This window comes from Pelobates fuscus, chromosome 3 (assembly GCF_036172605.1).
Source record: "Pelobates fuscus isolate aPelFus1 chromosome 3, aPelFus1.pri, whole genome shotgun sequence".
NCBI lineage: Eukaryota > Metazoa > Chordata > Amphibia > Anura > Pelobatidae > Pelobates > Pelobates fuscus.
Genome location: NC_086319.1, coordinates 42,484,850 through 42,507,913, shown reverse-complemented (window position 1 = coordinate 42,507,913; position 23,064 = coordinate 42,484,850). Strand labels below are relative to the sequence as shown.

General features: G+C 39.2%; 1 protein-coding gene across 5 annotated transcripts in view; it reads right to left on the bottom strand.

Annotated features, from left to right (window-relative positions):
* PPP1R12A (protein phosphatase 1 regulatory subunit 12A) overlaps window positions 1–23,064 on the bottom strand; it is a 90,653-nt gene that overhangs the window by 3,929 nt on the left and 63,660 nt on the right. For 3 of the 5 annotated variants that reach the window (XM_063446962.1, XM_063446965.1, XM_063446964.1), the window contains 11 exons: window positions 18,144–18,234; window positions 17,189–17,371; window positions 16,448–16,625; window positions 15,223–15,344; window positions 14,751–14,816; window positions 13,730–13,749; window positions 13,246–13,384; window positions 12,895–12,999; window positions 9,609–9,656; window positions 6,983–7,033; window positions 3,262–3,430 (listed from right to left, as the gene is read on the bottom strand). In XM_063446962.1, coding sequence (XP_063303032.1) covers window positions 3,296–3,430; window positions 6,983–7,033; window positions 9,609–9,656; window positions 12,895–12,999; window positions 13,246–13,384; window positions 13,730–13,749; window positions 14,751–14,816; window positions 15,223–15,344; window positions 16,448–16,625; window positions 17,189–17,371; window positions 18,144–18,234 — 1,138 coding nt within the window. In that variant the 3' untranslated portion in view covers window positions 3,262–3,295. The remainder of the gene's footprint in view (window positions 1–3,261; window positions 3,431–6,982; window positions 7,034–9,608; window positions 9,657–12,894; window positions 13,000–13,245; window positions 13,385–13,729; window positions 13,750–14,750; window positions 14,817–15,222; window positions 15,345–16,447; window positions 16,626–17,188; window positions 17,372–18,143; window positions 18,235–23,064) is intronic. The other 2 variants (XM_063446963.1, XM_063446966.1) reach the window with 1 other exon arrangement.

The window sequence follows — 23,064 nt, the reverse complement described above, 5'->3', positions numbered from 1 at the left end:
TGTACTTTGAGTGTCTAAGCATTTTTTATATTCATCTAAATGACATTCCTCTGTAAAATATAGAACACATATATATATACACCTTACAAACTAGACGGATAGAGTGGGTACATTTATAAATAACAACTTAAAGGCATTTCATCTTTCACTCAGCATTTGTAGTAATAGCAAACATTACATTTTCCATGTTTCATATTAGATTCTCACATCATGCAAAGCTTGCAATTAAACTAGCAATAAAATTGTAAAGTGCTCCAAAATGGTCAACATACTTTTAAATATACATGGTAGTACTAGGTACACAGCAAACAGCCAAAAAGCAGTTTTAGCAAGAATCAGCAGCAAAATTTGTTGCATTTTTTAAAATAATCGCTCCTGCAATTGTGAAGATATGCTCTTCTGAATGAAATCTGTCTAATGACACATAATAAAGGTTCAACTTAACAATAGCAAATACACACAGTAAGTTGGGGCTTTTTATTTTAAGTGCTATTTACTGCATTATAATTTTACCCCATATTCACCCTTTAAGAGGCCATCTTTTTAGGCTATTCTAGACTTCCGTGTTTGTTACATTTTTCAATAACTTGGAGCATTAATGAAAATGTGATGATGAAACCATTTTGAATCATTTAATTATATGCACTAATAAATGCTGCAAAGAATGAGTGAGTGAGATTTTATTTGGTGCTCTGCCAATAGCTTAGATAAAGTCTAAGTCTAATTTTAGCTATTACAGGATTTGTTTGGTATGGCTTATCAATATTCACTTGACAGATGCACTTGTGAGGATATCTATAGAACAATATTGCAAATGGATATATTGGTAAGATATACTTTAAAGTGTGTGTGTGTGTGTCTTTAAACCAAGATCTGGCACTCAGCCTGGGTGCAACTCTCAACTAGGTCTCCAATTAAAGTTTTTCTTTAAGCACAATTATCAACTCCGCTTGTTAAAGTCATTATGTGGCAAGGATTCTGTATACGTTTCTAATTGGAATGCTCCACATATAGAGTTACTCTAATATTTCTGATGGTGTGTAACTCCACCTCCGGCAGCTGTCAATCAGCCAGCAAGGAATGAGATTTCTGAGATGGTTTGTGCAATTTTTACAATAGACATTCGAACAGACAACAGCATAGTGACACAGCCTTTTCACTGACTCATCTGCAAGTAAAGGGAGTCCAATGTGCACAGCCTAACTGCTTGCAATGTGTTATCTCTTCATGTAGCCTTGCCAGCAGATTTGACTGACTTATCGTGCAGATAGAAGTCCAATCAAACGCATTTGATTGGGCCATGCTCAGCATTAAAGTCTGCTCTGGGCAGCAAAGGAGAGGATAGGCATTAGTTGCAGAAGCCCAGATTTCATATATAATAAATGGTTGGGTGGAAATAGTAATGACCCCGAGGACTAGCAGTAAACAACAGCCATTCAGAGTGAACTAAATAGCTATGGTGATTATTGTCTAAATCTGGTTCTTTTTTCATTTGGGACATTGCACATCCACCAACCCCTAAGATTTATCTCATTCAGAGTACTTTCAATCATGACAGTCTCAAGAATTGTAAGCCAAGATGCATTTTGTTTATAGTCTCGTGTACTGAAACATAAGGTACAAAAGTGCAGAGGTGAAAAGAAAAAAAAAAAAAAAAAATCCCAAAATTTAAAGCATATGCAGTATCACAGAAAAAGAATGATGATGAGGAGTGTGGATATAAAATAATCTACCTGTCGCCGAGACAAAATAATTTCAATTGGAACATTTGGAGCCTTTGGCATGGACACAGGTAGTTTCCAAACTCTGAATTTTCACAAATTAATTTCAAAACAGGCAAAACACAGGAGAAAAATTGCAGATCTGAAAAAAATCTCCAACTCAAGTATTTCTGCCTCAGTTTTGTCATTAGAGCTGCAGTAGGTGATGTGTGTTCCTACAGTATGCAGTGTGTGTGTGTGTTTATGCAGTGTGTGTGTTTAGTGGGCAGAGATAGGGCTGTGTTCTGGGAGGGAAGGAGGGGATGGGTTTATTTTTCTTTAATTTGTGTTTCCACTCCCTGCACTTACCTTTGGCCACGACAGGGGACATTACATTTCTTGGTGGACCAGTGGTGTGTGGAGGCTGTCTGTCTGTCTGCTACTGCCAAGTGTGAGTGTTGCCTCTCCAAGTAAAACTGTAGCAATGCTCTGACAGCCAGAACTAGCAAGTGAGTGAGGGAGGGAGGACAAGGTGGAGGAGGAGACAGGCAGCCTCCCCGGACCCCAATTGCCTATGGCACCTTGTTGTATATATGCGAGATCAATGTAAAATCCTGCCGTTATATGGGATCCTACATAGAACCTGTTTTATACCCATGCATAAGTGAACCAGGAACAGCTTTGAATGCGGTGATAGCGATCCCCACAGTCAGCAGTCTATCTGTACAGAGACCTCACAGACCCTTTCCATTCAAGGATGCGACCCCCAGTCCCTCTGCAAACCCGCAACTTGCCCATGTCGGGGATTAAAAATAAATACATTTAAAAAACCAAAAACACAATCTTAAGGAAGGCGGAGTTGCTGCTGCAAAAAGACATTCTAAAGAAATATAGGAACACTAAAATTAAAAATATTTATTTTTAACATTGGAGTGTTCCTTTAGGAGAGGACTAAACCTGCTAGTGTACAAAACAAGGATATAAGTATGATCACACATCCCAGGTCAAAGTTATGAAAGAAACCGCTAATACATACAACTGCGCATTTTACCAGGGAAAAGGTCAGCTATTCTTTCTGGATGAGTTGTAACATTTTACACAATTCTAGGTCTAGTGCTAGTGAAGTGCTAAAGTATTAAACAGAAAAAATAAAACAAAACATGCTTTTTTCGAATTAATGCATTCAGGAATTTATTGTAAACTATCTAATGTAGTGACTGATTTCTGAAGTCAGAAAAATATATTAAATACAAATATGGGCGTTGGTCCTACAACTGACAGAGTCGGCAGCATGGCACACTGTTGAAAAGGATACTAAATAAGGAAAAATCTCTGGCTAGCAGAAAGAATGGTGCTCCCTTCTAATCGTAAGTTAGAACAAGCTGCCTTCAGATTTACTTCAGCACTGGAAAGCACCTCCTTATCGGATAGGCGTTTGCACTGGGGATCACTATTTCAAACATCAAGCACCGCATGCAAAGCCACACTTTAATTGACAAGCAAATCCCCAGGCTGCAGATGTAAAAATAGCAAAGTTCATACCAAAAATCAAAACACCTGCCTGTCTAGTCAGAGAAGAAGAAACGGAGAGGAAATTAAAAGTCCACAAACGGTAGTTGTCTACAGGACTCTGAGAGTTTGCCAACAACTCTGGTCAAAGCCCTATTCTCAGCAATCAGCCGCTCATTTAACTGTGTCAAAGTTTGTATCTGCTTTACTTGATGTAGGTTCTGCAAGGACCAGAACAGACATTAAATGGATAAAACCGATTTAAGTTGGAAAGAAAGCAGTTTAAACACAGAACAAATCAAATGTAAAAACACACAAAACACACTTTATTTCAGTTGTAACCCAGCACATGAAACATGAAAACTACTCCATTCCTTCCCCCCCCCCCCCCCAAATAAATACACACATAAATAAATAAATAAATAAATAAAGGAAGGTTCGGAAAAGCATTACGGTATTTTTATTTTTAACTTTATCCAGAAACTAGTATAAAAAAACGTCAATTAACCACGCACTAATTTCACACATCAAGGCCTTTTGTTATTGGAAGACCAATGAAGCACTATGCAGATATACTCCCCTGATATGTAAATCTAGACTGAGTATAAAAAGGCGACACCATTTTTTGTGGAAACAAAAAACAAAACACTGTCTGAATTCTAGTTCTGGAGGGTTTGTACTTTTAGCACAATTCGCATATGCCTCGTTGCCTAAAACAGTGATCCCCAAACCATCCTAAGGGTTTCAGGATCATCCAAGTTATGTTCTGAATACCTGGATTATTGGAAAATTTTGAAAACATTAATACTAAATTACCTTGAAGAAAACATGATCAACTAAACCATCTGAAGGACAAGACTTATGAGGGCTAAATACATAATGGGAGATATGTCTACCAAAGTTCTGCTAAATGGGTTAATTCTGGAATACAAACGATGGAGAGAGACACTGACTCTGAACCACAAACAAATCAAGTAGAATAACCCGTTTGGAGTGTGACGTTTTGTATCTCTGTAGTTATTGCCATTACGTATAGGAGAAAGCAACAGGAACTGTGCATGAATGAAGGAAACTAGTAACCATTTATACAATATGTTTTAAGAATGAATTGTTGCAGCACATTCACATGATACAAATGCCAAAAGCAAATTTAACAAACATGGTGTTAGAAGTGGTGTATATGTACACAAGATATATCTAGTTGCGGTTTGGTTAAAAGTACTAAGAGCAAACACTTTTTTGTAATTACGGGATTCTCCAAGCACAATGACCAATTCAGTGATTTGAAGTGGTCATGGAGCCTTTACATGTGTTTCTTACTGAAACGCCGCACATTCAGAGTTTAAACTCTCTGCACCCGGAGGTGTAACCTCATAACATAGGGGTGTCATAAGACAGCACAGAACTAGCCTAGGCTTGCTTATACCACTTATGTGCATATACAAAAGCACGGAATTGCAGCCGCTGGCTGAAAGTGGTCAGCTAATGCTCTCGGCCAATGGATGGAGACTAGATCAGCTTACAGCTCCTGCCGAGAGAGACACCGCTGGATAGCAGCCTCGGAGACTGGTGGGGACCTGTGGCTAAAAACGGTTTGCCCCATTATCGCCGAACTACTCTCAGCAGGCTACTCTCAGCATTAAACATTACAGTAGTGGCTATGATGCATGGACCCTTTAAAAGAACACTGTAGTCATCAATAGTGCATTTGATTGTTTTTAGTCTAACATGCATGTTTTCTTCCACATTCAAATATCTGCTTTCTACAGCATAAATCACACCCTTAGTCAACCTTCCCATTAACAGAATGTTTTCCTGATTGAAAAGTAGGCACTGTGACTCAACTAATGAGAGATTGGTGGGATCAGATCTGCTGGCATGACTACACCGGGGCTTGACAAATTTGTTTGGAATCTAAGAGCCAGCTAAAAAAGTTAGAAGCCAGTTTTTTTTGTTTTTGTTTTTTAAAGGGACACTATAGTCACCAGAACCACTACAGATTAATGTAGTGGTTCTGGTGTGTATAGCCTGTCCCTTTAACCTTTTCAATGTAAACGCTGCCTTTTCAGAGAGAATGTAAGAGAAAAGGCAGCGTTTTCATTGCTGCCTACTAAGACCTCTCACTCAATGAGATATGATTGACGTCAGACCCCAGAAACTTTCAACACCGCGGGAAATTTGATTGTCTGATGAGAAACACCGGCATCTAAGGATACATAAAGAACTGTTTTTTTAGACTACACTCATATCCCTGAGGAAGTCAGCAATGACGAAACGCGTTGGATTGAGTATTTGAAGGACATGTTGTTCTTATTTTATTTTACGATTGTATTTGTTTTATTATTTTCGGCACTTAGTGGTTTGTGACCAGCTGTTCCATCTTCTGCACAGGTTCATTTATCATCTTGTTCCACTTGTTAGTGGAGATGTGCCTGCTGGTTGTTGCCTGAATGTAAGTGCAATCAGTGAAATAAATTTATTTTAAATTTTAACAGTGCTACTCTATGCATATATTCTTCTATCCTTTTGAGGATTTCGACTTGAAGAGTTTTGCCGTTCCTGCAGGCAGATACCCCTAAGGGGAGATAAGCGCAGACCATCAGTACTTCTTATTTGTTCAAGACCACGTCTTGTTATACAGGTTGTATAATTGTTTGCATCTGTCATATTGTATGTGCTATCCCACCTTTTAGCTCCTGTGGCCTTTGCAGCTATATCAGCTAATTTGTCATTTCTTTATATATTTTAGTTGAGTGAGTGAGGTACACTCTTGGTGATAGCACATTTTCTATATATTTCTTTGTATTATACTGTTCAAGGTTTTTGTCCATTGTGACCAATCCAATAACAGTAATTTGAGTGTGCAGTAAGAGATTTGCGATAGAAAAAAAACACAAAAACATTTTGCGTTCTATTTAGAATAAATTTATGTCAACTGTAAGCAGGCACAACTTGTGAGTCTTAACAGTTTATTGAAACTTTTACTGTGTAAAACTTGCTCAAAGCAATGTAAACTATTGTCAATATCTGCATTTAGTTAAAAAAATAAAGAAAAGCAAAGATATTACTGAAGTAAACACACGGACACTGAAAAGTAATATCACTAGTGTGTTAAAAACAATTCCGTATATTCTGCACTTTAGAAAGCTGATGTACAAAAACATTTTAGAGTCTGACAGCAAGTCCACAGAAATAACAATATGGAACTTTTAAATCTTCTAGCAAGTTAGAATGCATGGTTTGTCAGTCTTAGAAAGCAGTTCTACACACAGTATAAGTTCTAGAGTCACTTAGCTCCAGCTCTTCATCGGTTACATTTGCTTAGACATAGTGTAATCTTTATACACCATAGACCAGGAGGCTTCCTAAACTGAGAAGACTTTTCAACAGCCAATGCTTGTTAAGAATAGTACACGCCTGTAATTTATTTTATTCTTTAACATTTTACCACATATCTGCGTAATAAATATATATATGCATATGTATATAGGCAAAACAATGTTTACATCAGAGATAATTATGAAAGTTAACATAATACAGCATGTATATAACTGGATGGATTAAAATCATCACATGTGAAACAAAGCACACATTGACCTACATACAACTTGTATATCCAGCTCGGAATATTCATTTTATGTAACAAACCTGTAGTTCAATGCACACAAATAATGTACTCTAAAATATCAATTTTTCATGCCTACATCAATTGCCATGTTTTGAACTATATTACATAGATGTCAGAATGACTGATAAAATTGGGAACTACTCACTTTAAGTTCTTCTTCCATTTCAGATATCCGTCTCTCCAGGGCTCGTCTTTCCTAAATTTAAGAATAATACCAATTACTGCATATAATATTGCACATCATTTTGCTTAAATTTGTGAAGAAAACCTAATTTGCCAACAAAAACTCATCTTAAAAGCTGTGGCAGCATGTGATTCTCTAACTCAACAAGCATATTTGGAACAAATATCAGAAATAAGCCCTTTTTTGTAGAGCCAACATTCCGCAGTACTTTAAACATTCTATACAGACAGCACACGTGGTATGAAAAAGTGACTATAGCTATACAGATTATTTGAACGCATACTTATAGATACTTGAAAAAAAACGTAATGATTGCAAATTTTTGTGCAGCTCTAGCTATATGCTGCCAAATGCAGATAGTGAGCAGCAAAGCATTAATGTGGAAAAACCTAAACCAAATCTAACAAGGAAAGACCTAGAATACGTTCAACCAGTTTGCAGTAGAAAAGTAAACGAATGCACACTTCTTCATTGGTTTGTTAATGGTGATCAGTATAGCAGCTCATGTATGTATTACATTGCATGCTCTATGGAGAATGTGAGGTTATACACAGCAAACTGCACTGAAGAGGGTCAGTCAGTCATACCAGGAGGAAGGTACTGGGTCTCGCAGGTTACCTTCAGATACAAAGCAGTTATGATACATTATATATTAATTGTTAAACTACAAGAGTATTTACAGCTCCAGAAAGCAGGCTTCTATATTGAAATCTAGATGGAATCTTAACACTTGTTAATAGCAAAAATTATAGAAGTAAAACAATTTATAGAATGAGTGTTACTTAAAAAGAATTAGTAGTGTAAAAAAAAATAAAAGTTTTTATCAGGGCTGTGTCTAGAAGAAATCTAGTTGAATACTTTTCCCATACAACTACATGGGAACCACAACATCAGTATTTTGGAGAAAGAGATTCTGCACATTTTGCCAAAATATTAGAGAGAAAAAAAAGGTAACAACCCAGAAAGACTGCATCCACAGAGCGCAACACAATCATATACTAAAATAAAAAATAAAACACACTCTCTAGAAACAAAAAAATTCTTAAATCAAAGAAAATATTTCAGTGTAGTACTAGACTAAATCACAATCTGAATCAACATTGAATATGTTTAGATTGTGGTTGAAACCTTTTGTTTCACCTTTTTATGGTGCCAGCAGGTGGAAAACATCATTTACAGGCACCATAAAATAAACTACTTAATTAGCAGAGGTGATTTAAAAGGACATGCATCACTTGACTAGCAGGAAGCAGAGCATAGAAAAACTTCGAAAATGATGTAATACACAAACTTGGTCAGATTGCATTATTGGGCACGATTCTCAGCTGGAGTAGTTTCTTCAGCCTCACCAAACCATTTCACAGACCAGTACACTAATGACAGAAACAGCATCATTGTTCAGCAGCAGAGAGAAAACAGACACTGGTGCCTGATCTGCATTTATCACATAAATCAGACTCTTCCCCCTGTCAGGATGTTGCAAGGAAAAGAGACCTTTCAACCTCACAGGTGTCTGTCAAGGAAGCCCATCCCACTGATCCCCGAGTGTGTGTGGATAGCATAAGCAACAAGTCGACAAATATATATTAAAATAAAAAAAAAAAAAGGATAAATAGAACATTTAACTTTTAAAGGGATACTATAGTGCCATAAATACAAAGCTGTATTCCTGGCACTATAGCTCTCTCCCACTCCCGCCCCAGGGCCTCCCGCATGGGTGAATAAAGGGTTAAAAACCCTTTACTCACCTATTCCAAGGGCCGATGTCCCTCAGCGCTGGGTCCTGGCCCTGCCCCCTCCGATGGCCCGTGACGAGTGGGCTCTAATGCGCATCAAATTTGCTGCACGCTTTAGACCTCCCATTTGGAAAGCATGAGCAGAGCGTGAGGATGTACAACATCATTTACTGGACCAAAGGTCTGTTACGATTCAGGAAGCCCTCTAGTGGCTGTCTAGTAGACAGCCACTGTGGGCAGACTTAGAGCTGCAATGTAATGTTCTCTAGAACTGCAATGTTATACATTGCAGCTTTAAGTGCAAAAGGGACAATGCACCCAGACCACTTCAATTAGCTGAAGTGGTCTGGGTGCCTACAGTGCCCCTTTAAGCTTGCAGAATGGGGCAACTGCCTCATTTAAAACAAAAGCTTTTGAATGAGATAGTTGTCTCAAAATGATGCATGTCCATTTAATGTTGCTTCATGGATGTGCTTGGAGACTTTTACAAAGAAATTAAGTTGGGAATGTACATTTGTCATATTGAACACTTTATATGGACATTCAAATTCTTTAACTTCACTGTGCCTTTAACAATCTAAGGTAAATATAGCATTCATGTATTCATTTAGAATATGCATCCTTCCCTTTAAAGTGGTCTTGGTGCTTAGAGTGTATCTGAAATAAATTGAAGCCACACATTATAGTAATTGTTGGCTGCATACGTGTCATTCAAAATTTCGAAAGGTTGGTCTAAACATATTTGAGATGTTGAAAGTATGAAATCATACTGAGAGGACAAAATCAACACACACACACACGCAGTACATCCATAACACTAAAGTATTACATTTCAATGTCAGTTAACTTACCCTTTTCTCAATTTCTAATAGAGATCTATCTGCAAACCGCTCTTGTCTCTAAAATAAAAATAAAAAGCAACAAATATGTTTTTTCAAAGCATGAATTACATATGAATAGTTTTTAATTCTTTGTGGAAATCATATACAAAAGAAAGTTCAATTAACTTGGGGGAAAAAAAATGTAAAAAAATTATAGTTATATATATATATATATATATATATATATATACACACACACACACACACACATAAATACACATCCCCTAATTTGCTGTCCTCTCGAGCAACCTACCATCCTGGTGCTTGCATGCCACGCTTTACAGACATGTTGCGTTTTGTCATGAGGGAAATATTGTGCTTAAAGGGACACTATAGTCACCTGAACAACTTCAGCTTAATGAGGTTGTTCAGGTGAGTGCTACAGCTACCCGGAGCCTTTTTCTTGTAAGCACTGTATTTTCTGAGAAAATGCAGTGTTTACATTGGAAGCTGGGAACATCTCTTGTTGCAGTCAATCAGACGGCCACCAGAGGGACTTCCGAGTTCAGAGGCCCTAAAAAGGCCTCTCGTCCGATGCATTCTGGGTGAATGCATCAGACGGGCTATCAGCACACAAAGCACTGTGAACGCGCTTTGTGTGCTGATAGCCTGTCAGCACTGCTGTGGGCGTGGCTTCAGCTGACAGCTGAAGCCCGAACCCACAGGGACGCTTACTGTCCCCAATAGTGGTTGGGGGGGGAGACCTACTCTCCTTTCCCTCCCCCCCCCCCCCGGCCCCCACCGCTGTGCGGCGGGTGGGGGCCCTAAAATTATCAATGAGGGGGGACCTACTGTCCCCCCCCGGCCCCCACCCCTGTGCGGCGGGTGGGGGCCCTAAAATTATCAATGAGGTGGGGACCTACTGTCCCCCTCCGGCCCCCACCCCTGTGCGGCGGGTGGGGGCCCTAAAATTATCAATGAGGTGGGGACCTACTGTCCCCCTCCGGCCCCCACCCCTGTGCGGCGGGTGGGGGCCCTAAAATTATCAATAAGGGGGGGGGGGAACCTACTGTCCCCCCCCCCACCCCTGTGCGGCGGGTGGGGGCCCTAAAATGATCAATAGGGGGGGGGGGGACCTACTGTCCCCCCCGGCCCCCACCCCTGTGCGGCGGGTGGGGGCCCTAAAATTATCAATAAGGGGGGGGGAACTACTGTCCCCCCCGGCCCCCACCCCTAAATACAAAGGAGGGGGGGACCCTAGTTAACCCTCTCCCCCACCCCCCCCACCCCAAAAAAAAAAAATATCTCCCTACCTACCCCCCTCACCCTAAAAATAATGAGGGGGGGAACATTAACTAAAAACCTGTAAAAAAAAAAAACAAACAAAAAAAAAAAAAAAAAACTTACCATTCGATGTTTTCTTTCTTCTAAAATCTTCTTTCTTCAGCCCCAAAAAAGGCCAAATAAAAATCCATAATAACCGACGCAATTAAAAAAAAAAAAAAAAAAAAAAAAACGACCGCACAAAAAAATAATCCATCTTCACCCATGGAGGGCTCCGCGCAGACTGAGCTCTGCAGGGCGGGGGAAGGCTTATAAAGCCTTGCCACGCCCTGCAATTAGGCTAAGAACACTCTGATTGGCTGGTTTAAGCCAATCAGAGTGCTCTTTGTCATTTTACACAGTGTGGTAAAATTCCAAAGAACTTTCCCACGCGTGTAAAATGACACAGAGCACTGTGATTGGATGGCTTGAAATCCATCCAATCACAGTGCTCTGTGTCATTTTACAAGCGTGGGAAAATTACAAAGAACTTTCCCACGCTTGTAAAATGACAAAGAGCACTCTGATTGGCTTAAACCCACCAATCAGAGTGTTCTTAGCCTAATTGCAGGGCGGGGCAAGGCTTTATAAGCCTTCCCCCGCCCTGCGGAGCTCACTCAGGGCCCCCACCCACCGCTCAGGGGTGGGGGCCGGGGGGGACAGTAGGTCCCCCCCCTCATTGAGAATTTTAGGGCCCCCACCCGCCGCACAGGGGTGGGGGCCGGGGGGGACAGTAGGTCCACCCCCTTATTGATAATTTTAGGGCCCCCACCCGCCGCACAGGGGTGGGGGCCGGGGGGGGGGGGGGGACAGTAGGCCCCCCCTCATTGATAATTTTAGGGCCCCCACCCGCCGCTCAGGGGTGGGGGCCAGGGGGGGGCAGTAGGTCCCCCCCCCTCATTGATAATTTTAGAAAGCGAGCTGAGCTGTCAGTCAGACAGCTCAGCTCGCGAACGCGCATTCCGCGCACATGCGCGGTAAAGCGCTCAGGTTCTTCATAGGGCGGCATTCAATGCCGCTCTATGAAGAACGCGATTGGTGCAGCGCGAAGCCGTCCCATTGGGCCCCGCGATTTCGTCATTTTGACGAAAAAGGGGGCGCGGCCTAGCGGGGAGCTCGGTGCTGGAACGGAGGTAAGTTTTTAATATAAAAACACCTCGACATTTTTTTTTAATGAATGAAAGTACATATAAAAGCAAGAAGGAAGGCTGGGGGACCTGTCTTTCTTGCTTTTATATGGTGACTATAGAGTCCCTTTAAAGAGGAACTATCCATCCCTTGAAATTACACCAGTATATAAAACCTTGAACAACACCTATAACTTGTGACATGGGATGCCCTCTTCAGGGCTCAAAATTTACACTTGCAACTAGCCATTGGCAAGTAAAAATTTAGCACTGACGAGTAAAAATTCACCCTGGATGACCGTGCAATGAACCCTTCATGTTTGTAGTGGCAAGTAACCTGTCTAGTAGATTAGGAGTAGTAGACATTTTGAGTGCCATACACTGCACTTTTTTGAGCAAATAGCAGACCTGGTGTCTGGCTGCATTAGTTACAAAAAACGAAATGATGCTATTAGTGCATCATGACATTGGGTGTTTTCGGTTTGCTTGAGTGAGCTGCTTCATCCTTCAATGTCATTAATACAAATTTACCTATAGACATTTAAAATTTGTATTTTCAAATGCATTTGAAACAAAGAAAAAATACAATGCATAAAAGTTGGAGAGGGATGTTCCCCTTTAAAAGAACTAGCACAAATGATTTAATAGCGTGCAATGGAAGATGTGCGAGAGAAACACCCTCCTCAGTAACCTTTTGCATCAACATCATAAAATAATGGGTTGCAAGGTTTAACTTGGACTCTAGTCTTTTTTTTTTTTTTTTCAACCTACACAACAATGAGAAACATTAGAAAACCAGATGCCGGTCCATATACAGTGACAAATTAATGTATCCATAAATTGAAAATAGGTGGAAATGATCAAACCTGAGTTGCTTTTTCTAGCTGTAACTTGAGCTCCGTCAGTTCCAAGTTGGTGTCATGCAACTGGGCCTTTAATTTTTCATTTTCTGCTATGATTTGTTCATAGAGCTATTGGGGGACAAAATAACAGTTTACAAAATGCACTGCACCTCAAAAAACTGCTCAAAATCTACTGCAAATATTAAAGTCAAAATATTAACTGAATCCTCCTCTCCCATCATCCATTCTTATTTGCTTATAACGCAGGAAAGTAAGCAGTGTGTCATCCGACTGCAAATTGTATTCAAATTTAGAGTCTTGCTTGTTATGAAAAATTACAGTTACTATGAAACATAAAATTCAAGTCAGTTTTACCTTTTTAAAATCTGTGGAGTCTTCCTTCTCTGGTCTACTATGATAAAGTCTTCTGGATTCTAAGTAACTAGAAGGTCCTGATTGGCCAATGATTGAGTCATAGCGGTCACTAATGGAACTTGAAGACCCACTGGTGAACCTGTACATAAAAAAAAAAAAATCTTAAACTTAACAAGACCACATAACTACCTGCTAGACCCAGAGCAGGATTAACCATAATGCCAAGGGTTTAGACAGGGGCTCTGTACCATGAATTTACATGAGCCCATTAACCATTTCTATGTGAAGAATGAAGTTTGGTAGTGGACACACAACATACAATGGGAGCCGGTCACATTTTTAACCTTGTTGGATTACAGCAGACCATTTGCTGTAGAAGACATTTTGCTTAGAATCCGTTTAAGTTATTCTAAGCTTTAAAGTTAACTTAAAAACTAGAGAAAAACAACAGCGGATAATGGGTAATTTACAAGTTATGGCTTACCTTGATATAAAGCTATCCACCTAGAAAGAGGAGAAAAGTAACACAATTACAAACAGAAAATGTAATGGAACACACAACATTGACCGAACAGTGCAAAATATGAATGTGAGTCTGTGGCTCCTCATCATTGAGGTTCTCAACCCAGTCCTCAGGACCCCCTACCAGTCCAGGATTTGGGGATTACCTGGGTGTGTCTAAGGTGTTTAGAAAAAGGGGGAAAAAAACACCTTAGACTCTAAGGTGTTTTTTTTTTTTTTTTTTTTAAACACCTTAGACACACCCAGGTAATCTCTAAACCCTGGACTGGTGGGGGGTCCTTGAGGACAAGGTTGAGAACCCCTGCATTAGAGGATCAAGCAGTTTTTAAAATTTCATGGCAAATGTGGCATGGAAATTCTTTTGGGTCTCCTCTCTGGTTTGACTGAGTGATGGCTATGTGCAATAAGACTGGGATTTCACATGGTCTCTTTAAGGTCTTATTAAAAAGGAGTTTGCTGGAATGTAGGAGAACCTTGGATGTAGATTGTTAATCAGGAAAACACCAGACTCATTGATTATGCCATGTCCTACTATTGTAAAAGTTTTCCATCTGACATATATAGGTTCTGGACTACCAAATACTAAAGGAACACTATAGTGTTAAGAACACAAATATCTATTCCTAACACTACAGTGCTGGCTCTTTTTGTTTCAGCTACTACAACGTTCCAAATCAATCACTATGGGTAGCTTCTAAATTTAAAGATCTACCTCATGCTTGTAAAAGCTTTGTTCTAAAACATCTTGTTAAAATCTTTTACAGAAAAAAAAAATAAAAAAAATTAAATTATCCTGTAATTCAGACATGCTCATAAAGTAGTCAAAAAGCAGAAATATAATTTTGGATGCACAGTAAATTTACCTTTGAGTCTCCCTGTTATGCAGGAGGAATTGAAAAAGCAGTATATGGACTTTGCAATTATGTGGAGTTGAAAATCCCACTACATCAACTACAAAAAATAAATAAAACACACACACTTACTTGACTGTCTTTTTTATTTGTACCCTCATCTGTGTCAGATTGATGATCTTGCTCGTTTTCATCACTCTATAAAACAGAAAAGTCAAGATGAAACTGAGGATTCAGTCTACCAAGGATAACAGTAGCAGACATAGTTTGTAAAACTTTATTTACAAGACGCACATGCATGTTTAAAAGAAGATAAGTCTTCAATGTATTACTATATATAATTTACATCTACAATGGCCCTGTGGTGGGAATATGGAACAAGTACGGAAAGTCACCCATGATGCTGCCTCTACCATTGCAGCAAGGCGGTGGTAAGAGGGTAGTTGCTGTGGGGATGATAACCCTTATAATTATGTGATGACATCATTCCTGAGATATAGGTGAAATAATGCATAGTAGGAACTACATTCCATTAAAACGAGGGCGTTGTATAACAACTTTCACATTAGCATAAAAACGATTAAGATATATATCCAACACTCACATCTTGGGTCCAATAAGACACTCCCGTAGACCTCCTTTTTTCTCTAGGTCGCCGTCTTTCTCGTATGGATTTGGACTGAGATTTATCTTCAGAGTCTCTTTCATCTTCTTTCTTTTCGCCATCTATTATTAGCATTAGAAAAGACAAGCAATGAAATACAGAAGAGACTCTGAATATTTAGTAAATGTACTTCCCAACATTAATACATATCTTAAAGGGACAGTATAGTCACCAAAACAACTACAGCTTATTGAATTTGTTCTGGTGAGTAGAATCATTACCTTCAGGCTTTTTGCTGTAAACCAGGTCTTTTCAGAGAAAATGCAGTGTTAACATTACAGCCTAGTGATCACTTCACTGACCACTCCTTAGATGGCTGTTAGAGATCCTTCCTTGGTCATGGCTGCCTAAAATGCATCCAAACATTCAGTGTCTCCTCCCTCTGCATGCAGACACTGAACTTTCCTCAGAGATTCATTGATTCAATTCATCTCTATGAGGAGATGCTGATTGGCCAGGGCTGTGTTGGAATTGATCTGGCTGTGCCCCTGATCTGCCTCCTTGACAGTCTCAGCCAATCCTATGGGGAAGCATTGTGATTGGCTCAGGCAACAACTTCTCATGATGTCAGCAGACAGCTTGCTAGTCTGAGACAAACCGCATGCAGAGGTACAGCTTCAGGCTTGAATACAAGTAAGATATTGCTATATTTATGGAGGCATGAGGGATCTGGGGGGCTAGATTGAGGTTTTAACCCTTTAGGGTCAGGAACACATGTTTGTGTTCCTGACCCTATAATGCCTCTTTAATCAGAACTTTTGTAATAAAAAAAACTTTAAAAAAAAAAAAAAAATCATCTACATAAATGTTTGGGGTTATTTTTTGAGGCAAAAAAAACAAACGTATGTACAGAAAATTATGGGACTTAATATTTGGAAAGGCTCCTTTCAAACAGACCTCATCAGGCCCTCTCCGTTAAAACTAATTTGCTCTCCTTATTCCCATTTAGGTCTGATTATCTTGTCCTAACATCTGCTTTGCCTAGTTGTCAATATTTAATAAAGTATGTTATCACAGGATGAATAGGGATGTTGCAAAATAAACTATTTAATCACGATCATTAAAGCATAGCAGATAGAGGCACTATATTATACCATGAGACAGTCAAGAACCTTAAATAAAAACACCAGAACAAGTGATTTTATAATTCCTTTCTGCTTATTACCTCTTTCAGAATCTTTTGAAATCCTTGAAAAGTTTAAGTAGGATGATGATATACCAGTTAGGCTATTTGGCCGGTTCAGTTGACTTGATGTGTATAGAGAACTACTGGAGGACGACAACAATGGTGTGGATGAAGAAGTAGTACTGGTTGACGACAGCGGTCTACTGTATCGTGATGACTGAAGTTCAAAATATAGAAACAAAAAATTAAGCATATATTTAAAAAAAGAGCTATATAGATAGATCAAAAAACGGTATTCTATTCTAAAACTAAAGGGATTGTACTACTGAGGCAACACGAGTACGTAATAATGCTTCTTATGGAAAGGCTGGAAAAATCATGGCCACAAAGTCCATAAACACCTGGTGCTGGTTTTGATTTGGCTTTTTGTAATAGGAAAATCAAGTCTGTGTAGGATAGTGCAAATAAAGTGCCAAGTCATTGTGTAACATTCTAAAAATTAATTCATAACTATGCATTGACTTGGCTCTGAAACCAAATAACCTGTTGATAAAGATTTGAGAGAGAGAGACCCAGAGACAGTAGGAAGAGTAAATGAAAAATGCCAAATAGTGCCCTGATTATATATTAAAATTAATATTCTATTCACAGTGACTCAGCCCCGTTTCCATGTTTGCCACATTCAGATCACTACACTTTTTGGATGCAACTCTTAATGTTTTTATGTCTTTAAACATTTTAGCACAATTTATAGGTAAAGACAGACATTTTTTTTTTTACCTCTTCTATACTTCGGGAATATCTGGGTCTATAGTCCTCATTTTTAATTTCGGATTCTTTTTTATCTTCTTGTTTTTCTTTATCTTGCTTCTCTTTTTCTTCAGTTTCTTGCTCTCTAGTTTGAGACGTGCGACTTCTACCAATTGTTTTTTCAGCTTCTTGAAGATCCGTTAAAGTTACACCCTAAACACATTGAAAGTGGAGATTTTTTTTTTTACGTGCCCGCTATGATTAAATGTATGCAACTCATGGAATAAAACTATAGTCTATCTAGATGTAAATCAATTATGCAATCCATTGGCTACTCAATAGCTTAAAGTTCTTAGTTACACCAACTCTTTTTTTCACAAAAAAAACCCCAAAAAACTATTTGCCTAAACACTTTCATTCTTCTTTGATTCCCTGCTTCCCACCAGTGTACACAGCACTCTAAAATGTACGTGCCCTGTATATTCCAACATTATGATCCCATTCTAACAACATGCATGTTGACAGGATACATGCACAAAGTTTGTCTGTTATAAATATATTTTATTTAAATATTCTAGGCCAGCAGCCCTAAAAAAAAAAAAAGTTGAAAGCAGCTGTGCCACCTCTGTCCCCCTCCCCAGAAATGAGCATTTCAATAAAATAAAATTATGTAATGCTCAAAGACAGTTTGATGTCATAGAGCAGAGTAGGGACTAATTTGTTTTACGCATTTTTCCTATGCTAGACAAAAAGGCAGAGTTACCACTAGCGATGGCTGGTTGGGGCTCTGTCTATGGAGGACCCCGCGTTCTCACATGTTCCTGCTTAGACAGCGTTATACTTTCACGCAAGTAGTAGAAGATGTACAGATGCCATTAAGGTTTTATTATTATGGCAAGTCCACAAAAACACTTTAAATTGGCAACAAATTTTACAAGTGTGCAAAAATGGAAAGCAAACCGCGCACAAAATGAGATTCTCATACCTGTGTTGATCTTCTGGACTGTCTGGCTTGTCGGGATCTAGCTTTTCTTTGGGACTCTGATTCTTCATCACGAACTGGCGTAAGATATGACCTGGAGTTGGCAAAAAAATAAAATATAGGTCATCTACTTCTATTAATAGACTTGGAACTCAAAAACACAATTCACTGCTATTTGCAAGTAAACTCTCCACTTTTTCTTTACAAATAGTATTTTATACCATCCCCAAAAGTTTTACAATACAAATGAGAATTTTATTTTGATTATTTGGTTATACTCTAGCATATTGTAGAACACACAACAATGCATCACCCCAGAGATCAAGGGTGAACTACCAAAGGTGTCCGCAAACTACAAGCACTGAAAAGCATAAACACAAAATATGCATAACAATCTATTAACCAGAGCCATGCATAACCGCAATGAATTTTTAAAAGAAAAAGCTCTAAAATGGTCTAGAAATGTATTTCAATACTTTCATCTAGGACAGTAGGGCTATTTTCAGTGTCCCAGCTTGATTAAATGACATAAGATGGCAACATGAGTCTCATTGACTGATCTACAAAATCCATTCATTACTTAACTCCCAGTGTCTGGGTGGTCTCCAATACATGGAGAAGGTAGAGCCATAACAGTATACCACTCACTGTGAGTAGTTGCTTTGGTTTTACAATTGTAGTGCACCTGTTCCAAGCAAAGGGTGTTAACAAGTGATGTAACAAGAGACACTAAAATATGTTTGTAGATTATAAAACTTTCCTTACCCCATTTTTGTGAGCCGAAAGGAATTCATATTCGGTGGGAATGGCCTCTACCCAAACTATTATGGTGTTGGAACTTACATTTTAATTTGGAAGGTGTAATCAGGCCACTCCTCTAGAGGGAAAAGTTAACCAAGTGATTCAGGTGCCTAAAGTTACCCAAATGGCTAATAAGTTAGTCTTCAGTGTATTCATGGCACCTAAAGTGGAGACTGAAAGATACTTTAAAAAAGCAATTCCTGCTTATTCTAGTCGCTTATTAGTTGAGAACTAATTGTGGGAAATCATTACTATGAAAAATAGTTGTTGACTTTGCTCACTGTATTCCTAGACTTTGAATCCTTCAATACTACTAGCCATTCTGCTAACCTTTCTTTACATCACCTCTCTTTCCACAGTCAGTGTTGCTAGTCTTATTAACAGCGATCTTACTAAGCGACTAACGATTTGTCAACAGTAATGCTGAGGCATCTAAATATGGATCAGAGCCATGCTTACAGGAAATAATTCCTGCTGTGATAAGGGTTGATACAGACTGTTGCTTAAAATCATGATAGTCTGCTGTCCACTGCCATAAAACTGACACAACTAAGATACTGGGTGAAAGTTTGCTGTTCTAAAGACCAAATTAGGAATCATCACTTATAAACAATATTTGCAACATAAGGCTCACAGAGTCCTAAAGCACAAAAATATCCCACCCAGAGGGAGAATAAAATTTACCAAGTAAAAATTGTGTTATTCTACCAACTATAATACAACATTGTTGGCTAAGAGCAGGGGTGGGAAAAAGAGAAAATCCCAGCTGCTACACAACAGTCTTCAGGACAACAAAGAACCATTGCAGTCACAATTTCTTTTGGCCACCCTGAACTACCCATGCTTAAAGGGAAACTCCAGTGCCAGGAAAACAATCCGTTTTCCTGGCACTGCAGGTTTCCTCTCCCGCCCACCCACCCAATCCCCTTCAGTAACTTTCCTGAGGCAGCGACGATGTCCCATGTCGCTGCTTCTTCCTCCGCGCCGCTCTTCCCTCTGATTGAGTGAGCCGGTGGGCAAGACTGATCCCACCCACCTGCCGGGGAGACCTAATGCCGCGCAATGCGCATTAGTGCTCCCCATAGGAAAGCATTGAAAATGCATTTCAATGCTTTCCCATGGGGGAAATGAGCGATGCTGGAGGTCCTCACACAGCGTGAGGATGTCCAGCGACACTCTAGCACGGGTTTTCTGTGCTGTGGACAAGGAAGTGCCCTCTAGTGGCTGTCTACTTTGCTGACTGTATTCCTAGACTGAATTCTACTAGACAACCACTAGAGGTGGAGTTAACCCTGCAATGTAATTATTGCAGTTTAGAAAAAATAATTACAGTTGCGGGGTTAAGAGTAGTGGGAGTTGGCATCCAGACCACTCCAATGGGCAGAAGTGGTCTGGGTGCCTGGAGTGTCCCTTTAACTAAATATTGCATCTTTATATTGCTCTGTGCTTTCCCAAAATGAGTGCAAATTAAACAAAGAGGCCAAACAACATTTAGTCTTGTAATTGGAACACTGCATATAATCAAATGTTGAGGACTACCTTTATTAAAAACAGATACAGTAGTTGTAAATGTTTTAGAGGAAAATAAACTTGGCCTTCTAATAAGGAAGTTGTCAGGGATGTAATGTTTTGGGTCATTTGTTATGTTCCTATCTAGCAACAAAAGTATGTAGTTTAAATAGAAATAAGTCAGGATGTGTAAAAACAGGCTTTGCAGAAGGAAAAGTTTAAATGCACTATAGTGCCAGGAAAACAAACTCGTTTTCCTGGCACTATGTAGTCCTTAGGTCCCCCCCACCCTCATGGCCCCCCTCCCGCTGGGCTGAAGGGGTTAAAACCCCTTCAGCCACTTACCATTCTTCAGCGCCGGGGAACTCTCCTCCTCATGCTGACGTCGGCGCCGAATGCACATGCGCCGCAAAAGCCACGCGCAGATTCAAACCGCCCACAGGAAAGCATTACTCAATGCTTTCCTATGGACGTCAGCGTCTTCGCACTGATTTTCACAGAGAGAATCGTGGAAGCGGCCTCTAGTGGCTGTCAATGAGACAGTCACTAGAGGCTGTATTAACCCTCAATGTAAACATAGCAGTTTCTATAAACTATGTTTTTAACGGCAGGGTTAAAACTAGAGGGACCTGGCACCCAGACCACTTCATTGAGCTGAAGTGGTCTGGGTGCCTAGAGTGGTCCTTGAAGTTAGTAAATGTATATAAATCTGTGCTCTGTTAAATAAGGGCAACAACACTTGTAAGGCAAGTTGCTTAATATACAAATTAAACTTCTGTGGGTGCCTTTCACGCAGTCCAAGAAACAGTTATCTAAACTATGACACAGGTTTTAATTTGAGCCATTGTAAACTTGCACAAAGGTCGAATTATATGTTCAGTGATCTTGCCAGTTCTTGTTTGTGTGTGAGTGCTGGTTGCCAGTTCTCCACAATCCCTTGAAACTAGCCACTATAAATAGAGAGCGCTGCCAATCAGATTGTATTTTACTGTATAAACATATTGATACTCTGGCAGACCTAACAATTTGCATGCAAAATAAGAGGTGGTGAGAGCAAACGAGAAAACTGCTCCACAATTTGGTGCAAATTCAAAAGGACCACTGTGCATAAGCTGCATATCTCAAGTTGGACCATGGAATAGTGTTTGTCTGGCACAGTCATTTGAAGTAATCCAAAGTGCAGGATGAAGTGACACCTGTCTGAGTTAATTTGCATGATGAGCTGGGAATTCTGGGATTGTTGTTGGAACATAATTTCTTGGGAATACTAGGCCCAAGATAAAACTTGGCGTGTGTGATGCAGAGATAGAGAGATGGATATAGCTCTACCTCAGATATCTCATAAGGGTTAAAAATATTTGTTTTATAAATGTTTAGTCACCGTTTAACTTACTGCTTACATTTCTTTTATTTTGCCATGTAAGCAGATAAACATTAACAGAAACAAACAATTTGTAATAAACAGGTTGAGCGAACAAGGCACCTAAAACTGAGTCATTGGACAAAACAGGAACAAAATACTTTCAATCGGCACACACTCAAGAATGTGTTGAGGGCATGACACTGCTGTAAAACATAGCTGGAATAGGAAGAGTCAAAAGATAAATGGCTTTCCCAAGGCTTGTGTAAACAAATACCAGCAATTTTGAAATATCTTTAAGTCAATGAAGACATGCAATTCAATTTCTTAGCGAAATAAAATTAGTTTTCAAGAAGTAGAATCAAGTATTCAGGCAAAAGTAATCAAAGTGTTCAACTGTAGAAATCAATTTATTATTAACTAGATTCATAAACTAAAATGCTAAAGGGCTTGAAACATCACATTTAGCTTTATTGTAAGCCAGGGGAAACTATTTTAGATACCATCTGGCAAAAGTGACAATTCCTCAGATTCTTAAAAGGTCATTTGGAAGTATCTAGTGCTGTCCAAACACGTTTCTAAACTAGCTTTAGGGAAGGAATAAAATGTACATTGAAAATGCTCTATTCTTTGGGTTATGTTAACACGTAACGAAGTATGATTACCCAAATATATAGTGTGAGAAAGTATAAATCTAATTTCAATGGGAGGTGACAAAAAACAAATATATTATTGAACGACATATTCTTTGAAAAATGTGCAGGCTATAAAGGGAGAACAGTTAGGATAGGATAGAACTTCGTGAAAACAGAGGTTTGCCTGTTTGAAAGAGGATGTGGTTAGAGGCCTCTAGATAGACATGCATGAAGAAAGGGTAACAGACTGTCATATCAAAACTATTTTCTAACAATTATTTCATCAAGTTTATGCAAAAATAAATAAATCCCTCCCCATCTTCAGTATATTACAGGATCATTCAGCCACGTATATACACCTTGTGTCTGACCAAGTTTGCAGGGAAAAAAAAAAATGTAAAAAAATAAATCAAAATCTATATAGTCGTCCCTTGTTCTGTGCTGGGAGTAAAACCGGGAAGAGCATATGGACTTTCAGTTTGCAAGCATTGTCTGACCCAAGATGCATGTATACAGCAAAAGGATCTGGTCATACACAAAAGGTAGGGGTGAGTGAGGTTTTGATCATTTTAATACAAATACTTTATTTAAAAAATCCTTTTAAAACTTGAGAAGTAGT